This window comes from Electrona antarctica, assembly GCF_951216825.1.
Source record: "Electrona antarctica genome assembly, chromosome: 8".
Lineage (NCBI taxonomy): Eukaryota > Metazoa > Chordata > Actinopteri > Myctophiformes > Myctophidae > Electrona > Electrona antarctica.
This window is the reverse complement of record NC_136789.1, coordinates 15,385,440-15,399,637: the sequence shown is the minus strand read 5'-3', so window position 1 is coordinate 15,399,637 and position 14,198 is coordinate 15,385,440. Positions and strand designations below refer to the sequence as shown.

The following is a 14,198-nucleotide window of genomic DNA, read 5'->3' as shown; positions in this document are numbered from 1 at the left end:
CAGTCAAATCTGGTCACATATGAGTTGTCATCTTAACCACATGAACACCAGCTTCCCTATTATGGGACGAACATTCAAGTAATTTAGATCAACTGTACTAGCTTGTAGATTGGCTATTCTTGGCCAAGACATTTGGTGTAGAGGGGAAAAAGGCCCGACCTTATGCAGCCCTGGGAGACCGTGCTCAATGCAGTACATGTTGGATGAAGAGCTTGTATGTCCAAAATGGTTACTTTTCAGGACATGGAAGAAAATAACCTTCATTCCAATGGATCAAATGTTACTATTTAGTCACAACAAGCTCTTCTTAATACTTTCCATTGGTTCAATAATTATAAAAACACAGAGACACACTTTTTTAAAATACTAAAATACTCGATTTACAAGCTACGATGAAGTAGGGCATCAATTTACAAAGAAAATTACATTTTTATATATGGATTTCTGCCCTATGGCAACACTTCTACACTTCTAAGGTTTAAGTGGTTAAGAGAGAGCTGTATTGTCTTTCTGTACTTCAATTCAACAATGAACAACAAGGAACAACAATGAATCTCAAACAAGTGCATTATAATAATGTTGATTGCTGTAAAATAGCTGATGTGCTATCATAAACACCAAGCAAGACACGCTTGTGCTGAAGGTCACAGAAAAGAAAACAGGTCGCTCTACAACATGCATCAATTGGTGGCTAGTTCAGCACCACCGCCTATGGACAGCAACAGGCACAATTCATGCACCATGTGCCCCGGCAGCACCGTGCCGTTTATACATGCAAAATAATACCCAAGAGAGCAAAGCAGCATGGAGAGCCGGCGCCTGACTGTCTCAAGCCTGGTTTTTGCTCACCGCACACCGAAAATAGCAGAGCTACAAGCCCACAATGGGTCGCGGATGGAAGGCGCTGTGGGCTTGTAGGACTGCAATTGTTGACGCGCAACACCATCGTCCACGGAGGCAGTGTGTTTTCAGTTCAGCCATTACCAACACCGCAGATTCAGTGATAGATGCAAAGAGATAGACAGAATGCAATGCAATGACAAGCTACACTGTGGATGACAAATGAGTCGTCATTGTGTATAATACTCGTTGTATTGGGCAACATATACAAAGCTGTTAACACAAGTTCAAAACATTGAAAGACAAGTTAGATGCGGAAGTCTACAACATTACGAAGCCTATTTTAAGATAAAAGACGGCGGTACAGCGGTCATGACAGACGCAACTGTACATAACTTGAAAAAACTCAGATCGATTCCAGATTGTAATGAAATAACATTATTCAATCATTTTGCCATGTTTTATCACATATTAAAGTTTTTGGTTGGCACGTGATAAAACGAACACACTAAAGACAGCCCTTCACTGAGCCATGGTGTCTATAGGACTCTCACAGCCTTTGCCCTCACTGTATAGCTCTGCTACTGATGGCTATATTTAATTTGAATTTAAATGAGCATATACTGTACATGTGTGGGATTCATTCTTGTGGGTTTTTTGCTCCAGGAATGAGCGTCATTCACTTGCTGGGTTAAAACTTAAAATAAACATTGTAAACCTGACCGTAATTGACACCACGGGTAGGGTAGTTGTCTTTCACTGACACTTTAACCCCAGCTACTCATATTGTAGTGTGTCCTGGGGACAAGGAATTATTTAGTCTAGTGTTGCATCAGAATAAAACATGCACACTGTGAAGAATGAATACGTTCTTGAATTATTACCCTGCCCACAGTGATGTGTGTATCTACTATCTACTGTGTGTGTGTGTGTGTGTGTGTGTGTGTGTGTGTGTGTGTGTGTGTGTGTGTGTGTGTGTGTGTGTGTGTGTGTGTGCGTGTGCGTGCGTGCAACAAAATGGTGGATGTTCATGCAACTTACTTTGTGGGAATGATCAGTCGGCTGTTTGGAAGAGATTCTGAACCTTTCTAGTCTAAAATGATACAAGCCTGATTTATAGTAGTATAATACATTTCACATCAATAGTTGTGCATAATGTCTTGCACTGAAAATAGCTAATCTACAAGCTCACAACACATCACACTATTTTAGGTGTGAGACACGGAAGCACAACAATAAATCAGGCAACTGGGCAATTAACTGAAAAATATATTACATATAATCTAGTAGGCCTAATCGAGAATGGATAATTGTTTTTAATTTCTTATATCACCAAATCAACACAAAAATGTATTTCTTATAAGTGACTGAATCTATTAGTTTGATAACCACTTGCAGCTTGTACAATAGTGAAAATAGCTGATCTAAAAAAAAATCCTTTTGCCTAAATTGACATTTAGGCAAAAGATGAAATAATTGTGATATTGAACTAATGTCATATCGCCCAGCCCTAAAGCTTGGTCGCTTCTCAGGGCAAGGTGTATTTCATCTACTTTGGTATTCATGTTGAAAATGTTCCCCCGGCAGGTCCTGGTGCCATTCACGATGTCAGCCGAGCGGCACTGCTTCCCCATTGCTCTGCATATCCCCTGACACTAACCTTATTGTGTCTGCTCAAGTTCTGATATGACAATGAGCATCGTCAAGCCTCTCTCAGTGTTGAACAGCAACAACAGACTCTCAGTCCTGTAAGAAGAATGAAAATCCAAGAATGGCAGTGGGTCCCTCTTTTTTTGTGTGTTCTTTCTGGCTTGGCGTCAGGGTATGTCCTCTGTGGGCCTGCCAAGAGATGAGATGACGCGTCCAACTGGGGAGGGGAGGATTTGAATCATGCACTAATTGATGATGGTAGAACTACTGAGTTTATGTCTCCCCAACCTTTTGTATGTGAGAAGCGGAAAAAAGTACCTGTTGATAGTTGACTGTTTTTGCCCAATATTGAAGTGTACATTCAGATTAATAGTGTGTCACGTCCTGTATGATCTCTGTATGATACCATAAGCTTTTTTTAAGTAAAGAAAAAAGAAAAAAATGGGAAATGTAATGTAATTGTTGAATTTTACTGTATTTTTACAGTTGTATGCAGAAAGAACGAACAGAAAGAACAGGCCATTCACAATAAACAGTACAAAACTCTGAATAATATATAATATATAATTTCTCAGGCAAAGTCCTATGGAAAATTTCATCTGAATATTGCATTCTATTGTTGTGTGTGTACAATGGAAACTGAATTATGCACAGTATTGACAGCACCTTGTCTTCAAAATGAGAACACTTAAAATCTGGTTAATAGGACATTTGTAACACCTTTTTGAGTATTCACGTCATTTAGTCAGATTAAATAAAGTATTCATGTGAAATATGCGTCATTATGTCATAGATGTGGAACCGTGTGCCAGTTTAATGTGCAGGAATGTAACATTTTAAGCCCCCCAAACTGCCTACAGACACTACAGATTATAAATTGATATTATGTGTTGTATAGTAAAGTTGACATGATCTAATAGCTACATAAATATGGCTGCTTAATAGACAGTATAATTAATGCTGCTAACTGAGAGATGGCTTAGTTATGTTAAAAATTGTGCAGTGAATCTTTCCAATGAATTAATCCAGCTGAGGATTTAACAACTCAAAATGTGGTTAGACCTATTTAGCTATTTAGTTGTTACATTTCAAGCAAAGACTAGTCACTAATACTATTGCCAGACCCTCCCCACGCACGCACGCACGCACGCACGCACGCACGCACGCACGCACGCATGCGCACACGCACGCGCACACACGCACGCACGCACTCTGGGGTGGATTTGTTTATTCTTGGTTTCCCACTAGTTTTATTTTTTGGCTTTGGCTGCAGTAGTAGTCAGTATGTGTTGATAGACAATGGCTGGGGAGCCTGGGGGAAGTGCTGGCACTACTATTATTATGGCCCATAGCTGAGGGGGAGAGCTGTCTTGTTTTGAAACTCAAGGGCTTGTTATCATAATTTGTGCCCTTGTTTATCAGTAGGGGCCATGTATCGCACAATGCAGCTTTAAAGCGCAGGGTCACCGGCAGAACAAAGTTGGTAGAGAATCAGTGTCTGGCTCTTTGAAGCTTCTGTGGGGGGTAGAAGGGTCAGGGTGTGGGGGGTGGAAGGGTCAGGGTGTGGGGGGTAGAAGGGTCAGGGTGTGGGGGGTAGAAGGGTCAGGGTGTGGGGGGTAGAAGGGTCAGGGGGTGGGGGGTGGCCTTCAATCTCTGCATCATGAATGATTAAAAACACGTATGACACAGTCCAGTCCGGGATGTGTACACACACTGACCAGCGGTTATTAGCATCAGTCACTTCAGTTTTGGCATACTAAGTATTCGCTTTTAGCAATTGGCTGTACATTTTATTTATTATTTCTTAATGCAGTTACCTACCTGAAGTGTTCTGTTATTTTATTTAATGTGAATAATACAATTATGAGTTGGATTCAAGGTCACACAAGCTCTGTTAGCCAAGTAGACAAGTAATGCATTTTGAATCACAGTAAGTGACCTCAGTAAGTGACCACTGTAGCGTTGGAGGGCTAAATAAATCTCCATTAGTAGAACCGAGGAGGGGGGAAAAAAAGAAAAAACATCCTTGGCTAAATTGGTACACACCTCCACCTCTAAGCTGCAGATGGAGTAGATGTTACATGAATATCTTAGGAAAGTTTGAGAATGAGAGTTTAATCATCTTGAATAATTTTGCTAACACAAAGCTTTTGTTTAGGTGCTATGAATGGTATGTCGTTATTATTCTGGGTGCTAAGAACCTCAGAGCGAGCACACACACACACGCACGCACGCGCACACACACACACACACACACACACACACACACACACACACACACACACACACACACACACACACACACACACACACACACACACACACACACACACACACACACACACACACACACACACTCTCACACACACACACACACACACACACACACACACTACTGCAACCATGTTGTGTTCAGGAGACCTTTTACGTTTCCTTGACTGATGTAAAAATAGAGAACAATTCCAGGCTAAAACGTACATACCGCACAAGTGACTCATAATGTGATGCTTTGTTAAGCCTGAGTCATGAATCTAATTTATGAGTCATGAGTCTCATTTATGCTTCATCTTACGACAAAGCATAAATTAGGCAGTATAGTAGTCCAGTGGTTCTAATTTGTTTTTATTTATTTTTTTAGGACCCCTATAACTCTGGAACCAAATGAACACTTAATGGATCCATTTGGTTCCCATTTGGTAGGCTATACAATCTCAGAGTTACAGACTTGTAAGGGTCCATTTAGAACCCCCCCTCAAGGAACCCTGTTATATTCTACAGTAAGTTCTGTATGCATTCCTATATGTATACGTGTCTTCAGGCTCTAACAACAGGAGTCAGATGTAATTGGAAGATGTAATTGGAAATGCTTTTGTTGTACTCAACTGTTGCATTGTGTGTTTGGAATGGTGATGAAGCGGCCTGTCACAAACTATGCCACAGGATGTAAACTAACTTTTGAAGGTTTGTGCAAAAACCAATGAGACTCTTGCCTGTAATAAAAAATAAGAAGAAGGGTAAAAAAAATGCTATGGGTTGTTCTAACCCTTTCTATGCCAGATAGATGACAATGATATACTATTGATGTCAGTGAGCTTGAGTCTTCTTGTTTCAAGTCCCTATTAAAATGAAATATGATACTGGAATACAATTAAGGTGTATTTTTGCATATGACACAGAGAGAAAGTACTTTCGTTTAAGAGTAATAGCTCTTGTAACTTTAAGGGATGTTTACTTTTAATTTATTCTACAATGAGCTAGAGTACTATTCCTCTGAGCATTTCATACAATGCTCCTCTTTCTCTTGAGTTTTCGATGCGTGATCCCATTCCCATTTCTCCACACTGTTTGATACGTGTCACCTGACCCTAAGTAACAAACACAGTATAACTTCATGATGTCATTTTAGTCCACAAAGTTCAGTATTATTATTTCTGTGGTATGAAATATCATTTGATGGAGAGATAGTATAATTGTCCATAAAATGATAAAATATGAGTTGCAAGTTGCAAATTATTCATTTGTTATCACTTATCAGACATTGTGCAGCATGGTTGTCTCCACCAGGCCGGAGACTATAGTTTTCGGCCCTGTCCGTCTGTATGTTTGGACCGATCGGTGTGAAACTTTGTGAACACTCCCAGAAGGCCAAGGGAAATCCTCTGACACACATTTTTGTTATAGGGCCACTAGGAGGTGGCCAACACATTATTTTATATTACATCTATATCAATTTTGTCCAAACCTCATGCAAATCAGTACACATTCTCTCAACTGTCATGTGATCAAGGCCCATTGTTCTGTTTTTAAATATTCAACCCTGATTGGCTACGATTGGCTTCAAAAGTTTGCAAGAGTCGCCCGTTTTGCACAAAATGCCGCAAATCATGAACGCAATGTCATTACACAACTCCCCAAATAAGCCACGCCCATTTCCACCTGACAAGTTTTTGTCTTCACAGTTTTTGCTAGTCTGGGATCCAGCCTGATTTGCTGCGTTCCGTGGATTTGTAATTGTCACTTGAGTAGCGAAGTGACAATTACAAATCCATGGAACGCAGCAAATCAGGCTGGACCCAAAACCTAAATTACCCAAATTGGTACACCTTATCTCTGTAGTTATGTGATCAAAAACACACATACAAAATGCCACACATCATGAATGCATCACCCGATTGCTGGGAAACTTCTGCACGCACATTGCCACTAAGCCAGAACCTCCACCTCGAATTGTTCAAATCTCCTCATGGTGGCGTTACAACAGTCCACTTCACGTTTTGGCCTATAACTCTTGAACTGTAGGTTGTACAATCAACATATTATTTCCCTGGATTCCTTGGATCATGACAGCTCATAGGCCCTATTTATGCCAAATTTCATTTTCTGCCATAGCGTTTTCTTCAAAACACACTTTTACTCTTACATACTTTGTCCAAAACTCACACAAATCGGTACACAATCTCTGGAGTCATGTGATCAAGATGTACGAGTTCGATTTTTCAGATCCCTTTTCAGGTGGCTATGACTGCAGTTTGTGGGCCCTGGCTCGGCAAACCCGCCTGGCTGAAGACCTGTGCTCCGAGGAGCACACTTTTCTAGTTGTGGAGGAACGTAATGATCGATGCCTGAGCATTAAACATCTCCAGGACCTTATAGGAGTATTTATCATATCATGTGCTTCTTACAATATATACAGTGTTGTGTAAATCCACAACCCTACGGGCCTACTGTACCCACAGTACAGTAGCTATGTTTATTGGTATCGTATTCTGCTTTTACGGTGTTGACTCAACATTACCACATGATGGCATTTTGTATGTTCTTATAGGAGAAATAACATGCCTACATAATAACTGGTTCAGAAATAAATAATTCTGGCCTCAGTTTCACAATGAAGTTGAACATGTTTGACACGTTTTACTTAATTACTATGTAGGCCTATATGTATAAAATAAGGTCTGGCAAGATAACTCATACCAGTATGCTGTCACCGTGAAACTTAATAAACAAATTAATTAGACATGACTCCATAGCAGGCCAGTTAGTAATGTGATGCAGAGGTCAGAAGAGTCCAAAAGTAGAGGGAGATGTTGCAAGAACACATAGGCCTTCATCAGCAACAAACTGCTATCATGTAGAGAGGGACAGGGCTGTTTGCCCAGTGAGAAGGAAAGACAGAGCCATGAAACTGTGTTCTTATTGCCAAGAAGCTGACAGAAAAACAAGAGAATCAAGCAGTGAAAATGAGAGTGAGAATGCCAAGAAGGCATGGGACAGAAATGGCGAGAGCCCACCCGTGCACTGAGAGAAGTTCAAGCCAAACTGCAAGCTGACATAGGAGCACATTCAGGCTTGGTGTGAGGGATTATGCAGAATGACACCCTTTGAAGCGGTACCCGACCAGGAGCAGAAGCCATCCTGGCAGTCGAGGCTGATTGGGCCAGTTGATGATGAGCATAGCAGCAAGGAGGGACAGAGGAGCCCACTCGGCTCCTCCAAAAAGCAAATTACCAATTGGGACATATTCAAGATGGAGTTGCAGAGACTGAGTGGCCGAGACTTTGGGTTTTGGAATTCAGCTTTAGTACTGTTGAAGCGTTCTTCTTTTGTATGTTCGCCTTCAGTTAGTAAAGTTGAAAGACTCCATTAAACTGTAGGAGGCCTAGGATATGAACATAGAATCTCTGTGTTGACAGTGTGGTAATTAGACCACTACACTATCATTCTGTCAATCTCAGCATGTTGCTTAGTATAGTAGCCTGCTGCTGAAGCGTTTTTAGTTTTTTTGTATGTCAGCAGTCAATAAGTAATGTTGGAATACTCCAGCATTGAACTATAGGACTGGGATTTGAACATTCAAAGTTAACAGTAAGCTGAATTATAAAAAGTGTGAATGGAGTTTCTAGGTGAAAGTGTTTTTTTGACGTGCCAATATCTGCCATTGAGCCCCATTATACATTTCTCAAATTTGAAAGCACTATATTTCTAAAACTATGAAACATTTCAAAAATTCCTTTTCAGGCAAACATGTCCACCAGAAGATTAACCTAAATAGGTTTGAATGGGGTTTATAGGTGTAAGTATGTAGGACTAGTAGCATGCCAAAGTTTGTGCTATTGCCATTGAGAATACATTGGGCGTTTAAGTTAAATAACTCAGAAACTACAAAACATTTCAAAGTAAAACGTTCCAGTATGTGTGCCCACAGTAAGCTGAATTATAAAAAGTGTGAATGGAGTTTCTAGGTGAAAGTGACTTTTTGACGTGCCATAGAGCTGCCATTGAGCCCCATTATACATTTCTCAAATTTGAAAGCACTATATTTCTAAAACAATGAAACATTTCAAAGATTCCTTTTCAGGCAAACATGTCCACCGTAAGATGAACCTAAATAGGTTTGAATGGGGTTTCTAGGTGTAAGTATGTAGCATGCCAAAGTTTGTGCTATTGCCATTGAGAATGCATTGGGCGTTTTAGTTAAATAACTCAGAAACTACAAAACATTTCAAAGTAAAACATCTGGATCATGTGGACAGCCACTTAACACATTGAGCTACCAGGCTGTCTGTGTTCTGTCATGGTTTCTCCTCTGTATTATGTGATTAAAATCCATGATAACACTTAAAAGCACTAAAAGACACCTTTGATGCACAACAAACACCATTCAAATGCTCTGTACATGATCCCAAGGCCCCATTTGAAAAGTAACACCAAGAAGAACAACTTAAAACTTAAAATCACAGGGGGCTCAGTGGCACCCTTGTTAAGACAACATCCATGTGAGCCAGAGGTTGTGAGTTCAAATCCAGCTGACTTCTTCCAACTTTCCCTCTGCAGCATGCTTTGGAGAATAACAGCTGAGGAGATTCTCAGAGAGCATGGTGGCACTCTGTGATAAGCTGCTGTCTATGTGAGCCACAGGTTGTGGGTTCAAGTCTAGCTGACTTCCTTCTACTCTTCACTGTGGACCACATTTTGGAGAATAACACCCAGAAGAGCAATGGAAAGCTGAGGAGCTTCTCAGAGAGCATGGTGGCTCTCTGTGATAAGTTGCTGTCTATGTGAGCCACAGATTGTGGGTTCAAGTTCAGCCCATGGCCTTGGATGGCATACTATAGCACGCTGGTTTTCTACATTTTTGAGGATTTGAAAAAAAGACAAAAATCACTCGAGACAATGGACTATAGCCCATGGTCTCGGAGTGATTTTCGTCTTTTTTTCAAATCCTCGTTTTTCATCATTTTTGACCATGGGCTGTAGCCCATCTCAGACGGCATACTATAGCACGCCGTTTTTCATCATTTTTGAGGATCACTCGAGACAATGGACTATAGCCCATGGTCACTGAGACCATGGTCTCAGAGTGACCATGGTCATCATAATACACATAAGTAAAACAGTAAATAAATAACGATAGTAAGTCTAAAAGTTTTTAAAAGTTTAAAAGAAATTAGATCAGTATACAAGGCCGTAATACCATGATAATTTTCAATGTTCATTTAGGCTTGTTAAGCAGTCTTACAGCCTGGGGGAGAAAACTGTTCTTCAGTCTGCTTGTGTTGGCTTTGATACTCTGGTACCTCTTCCGCGAGGGCAGCAGCCTGAAAAAAACTGTTCTTCAGTCTGCTTGTGTTGGCTTTGATACTCTGGTACCTCTTCCCGAGGGCAGCAGCCTGAAAAAAACTGTATAGGGGGGTGTGGGGAAAAGCGTGACGAAAAAGCATGACGGAAAAGCGTGACGAAAAAGCGTGACGGAAAAGCGTGAGGATTTTTTTCAAATCCTGTTTTTCATCATTTTTGGCCATGGGCTGTAGCCCATCTCAGACGGCATACTATAGCACGCCGTTTTTCATCATTTTTGAGGATTTGAAAAAAAGGCGAAAATCACTCGAGACAATGGACTATAGCCCATGGTCTCGGAGTGATTTTCGTCTTTTTTTTCAAATCCTCGTTTTTCATCATTTTTGACCATGGGCTGTAGCCCATCTCAGACGGCATACTATAGCGCGCCGTTTTTCATCAGTTTTTGTGATTTGAAAAAAGGCAAAAATCACTCGAGACAATGGACTATAGCCCATGGTCTCGGAGTGATTTTCGTCTTTTTTTCAAATCCTCGTTTTTCATCATTTTTGACCATGGGCTGTAGCCCATCTCAGACGGCATACTATAGCACGCCGTTTTTCATCATTTTTGTGATTTGAAAAAAAGGCGAAAATCACTCGAGACAATGGACTATATCCCATGGTCTCAGAGTGATTTTCGTCTTTTCTCAAACTCTCGTTTTTCATCATTTTTGACCATGGGCTATGTCCACCGTAAGATGAACCTAAATAGGTTTGAATGGGGTTTCTAGGTGTAAGTATGTAGCATGCCAAAGTTTGTGCTATTGCCATTGAGAATGCATTGGGCGTTTTAGTTAAATAACTCAGAAACTACAAAACATTTCAAAGTAAAACATCTGGATCATGTGGACAGCCACTTAACACATTGAGCTACCAGGCTGTCTTTGTTCTGTCATGGTTTCTCCTCTGTATTATGTGATTAAAATCCATGATAAAGCTTAAAAGCACTAAAAGACACCTTTGATGCACAACAAACACCATTAAAATGCTCTGTACATGATCCCAAGGCCCCATTTGAAAAGTAACACCAAGAAGAACAACTTAAAACTTAAAATCACAGGGGGCTCAGTGGCACCCTTGTTAAGACAACATCCATGTGAGCCAGAGGTTGTGAGTTCAAATCCAGCTGACTTCTTCCTACTTTCCCTCTGCAGCATGCTTTGGAGAATAACAGCTGAGGAGATTCTCAGAGAGCATGGTGGCATACTATAGCACGCCGTTTTTCATCATTTTTGTGATTTGAAAAAAAGGCGAAAATCACTCGAGACAATGGACTATAGCCCATGGTCTCGGAGTGATTTTCGTCTTTTTTTTAAATCCTCGTTTTTCATAATTTTTGACCATGGGCTGTAGCCCATCTCAGACGGCATACTATAGCACGCCGTTTTTCATCAGTTTTTGTGATTTGAAAAAAAGGCGGAAATCACTTGAGACAATGGACTATAGCCCATGGTCTCGGAGTGATTTTCATCTTTTCTCAAACCCTCGTTTTTCATCATTTTTGACCATGGGCTATAGCCCATCTCAGACGGCATACTATAGCACGCCGTTTTTCATCATTTTTGAGGATTTGAAAAAAGAGACGAAAATCACGCGAGACAATGGACTATAGCCCAAGGTCTCGGAGTGATTTTCGTCTTTTTTTCAAATCCTCGTTTTTCATCATTTTTGACCATGGGCTGTAGCCCATCTCAGACGGCATACTATAGCACGCCGTTTTTCATCAGTTTTTGTGATTTGAAAAAAAGGCGAAAATCACTCGAGACAATGGACTATATCCCATGGTCTCGGAGTGATTTTCGTCTTTTCTCAAACTCTCGTTTTTCATCATTTTTGACCATGGGCTATGTCCACCGTAAGATGAACCTAAATAGGTTTGAATGGGGTTTCTAAAGTATGTAGCATGCCAAAGTTTGTGCTATTGCCATTGAGAATGCATTGGGCGTTTTAGTTAAATAACTCAGAAACTACAAAACATTTCAAAGTAAAACATCTGGATCATGTGGACAGCCACTTAACACATTGAGCTACCAGGCTGTCTTTGTTCTGTCATGGTTTCTCCTCTGTATTATGTGATTAAAATCCATGATAAAGCTTAAAAGCACTAAAAGACACCTTTGATGCACAACAAACACCATTAAAATGCTCTGTACATGATCCCAAGGCCCCATTTGAAAAGTAACACCAAGAAGAACAACTTAAAACTTAAAATCACAGGGGGCTCAGTGGCACCCTTGTTAAGACAACATCCATGTGAGCCAGAGGTTGTGAGTTCAAATCCAGCTGACTTCTTCCTACTTTCCCTCTGCAGCATGCTTTGGAGAATAACAGCTGAGGAGATTCTCAGAGAGCATGGTGGCATACTATAGCACGCCGTTTTTCATCATTTTTGTGATTTGAAAAAAAGGCGAAAATCACTCGAGACAATGGACTATAGCCCATGGTCTCGGAGTGATTTTCGTCTTTTTTTCAAATCCTCGTTTTTCATCATTTTTGACCATGGGCTGTAGCCCATCTCAGACGGCATACTATAGCACGCCGTTTTTCATCAGTTTTTGTGATTTGAAAAAAAGGCGAAAATCACTTGAGACAATGGAGTATAGCCCATGGTCTCGGAGTGATTTTCATCTTTTCTCAAACCCTCGTTTTTCATCATTTTTGACCATGGGCTATAGCCCATCTCAGACGGCATACTATAGCACGCCGTTTTTCATCATTTTTGAGGATTTGAAAAAAAGACGAAAATCACTCGAGACAATGGACTATAGCCCAAGGTCTCGGAGGGATTTTCGTCTTTTTTTCAAATCCTCGTTTTTCATCATTTTTGACCATGGGCTGTATCCCATCTCAGACGGCATACTATAGCACGCCGTTTTTCATCAGTTTTTGTGATTTGAAAAAAAGGCGAAAATCACTCGAGACAATGGACTATAGCCCATGGTCTCGGAGTGATTTTCGTCTTTTCTCAAACCCTCGTTTTTCATCATTTTTGACCATGGGCTATAGCCCATCTCAGACGGCATACTATAGCACGCCGTTTTTCATCATTTTTGAGGATTTGAAAAAAAGACGAAAATCACTCGAGACAATAGACTATAGCCCATGGTCTCGGAGTGTTTTTCATGGTCTCGTCTTTTTTTCAAATCCTCGTTTTTCATCATTTTTGACCATGGGCTGTAGCCCATCTCAGACGGCATACTATATCACGCCGTTTTTCATCATTTTTGAGGATTTGAAAAAAAGGCGAAAATCACCCCAGACAATGGAATATAGCCCATGGTCTCGGAGTGATTTTCGTCTTTTCTCAAACCCTCGTTTTTCCTCATTTTTGACCATGGGCTGTAGCCCATCTCAGACGGCATACTATATCACGCGTTTTTCATCATTTTTGAGGATTTGAAAAAAAGGCGAAAATCACTCGAGACAATGGACTATAGCCCATGGTCTCGGAGTGATTTTCGTCTTTTCTCAAACCCTCGTTTTTCATCATTTTTGACCATGGGCTGTAGCCCATCTCAGACGGCATACTATAGCACGCCGTTTTTCATCATTTATGAGGATTTGAAAAAAAGGCGAAAATCACTCGAGACAATGGAGTATAGCCCAAGGTCTCGGAGTGATTTTCGTCTTTTCTCAAACCCTCGTTTTTCATAATTTTTGACCATGGGCTATAGCCCATCTCAGACGGCATACTATAGCACGCCGTTTTTCATCATTTTCGTGATTTAAAAAAAATGAGAAAATCACTCGAGACAATGGACTATAGCCCATGGTCTCGAGTGATTTTCGTCTTTTCTCAAACCCTCGTTTTTCATCATTTTTGACCATGGGCTATAGCCCATCTCAGACGGCATACTATAGCACGCTGTTTTTCATAATTTTTGAGGATTTGAAAAAAAGGCGAAAATCACTCGAGACAATGGACTATAGCCCATGGTCTCGGAGTGATTTTCGTCTTTTTTTCAAATCCTCGTTTTTCATCATTTTTGACCATGGGCTGTAGCCCATCTCAGACGGCATACTATAGCACGCCGTTTTTCATAATTTTTGAGGATTTGAAAAAAAGACGAAAATCACTCGAGACAATGG

At 40.6% G+C, this 14,198-nt stretch overlaps 1 protein-coding gene across 2 annotated transcripts in view; it reads left to right on the top strand.

The window, feature by feature from the left end:
• Positions 1-3,263, top strand: part of opcml (opioid binding protein/cell adhesion molecule-like) — a gene marked incomplete at its 5' end in the record, with an annotated part of 291,631 nt that extends 288,368 nt beyond the window's left edge. For both annotated transcript variants that reach the window (XM_079508540.1, XM_079508539.1), the window contains one exon: positions 2,428-3,263. In XM_079508540.1, the coding sequence (XP_079364666.1) occupies positions 2,428-2,525 (98 nt within the window). In that variant the 3' untranslated portion in view covers positions 2,526-3,263. The remainder of the gene's footprint in view (positions 1-2,427) is intronic.
• Positions 3,264-14,198: the final 10,935 nt, after the last annotated feature.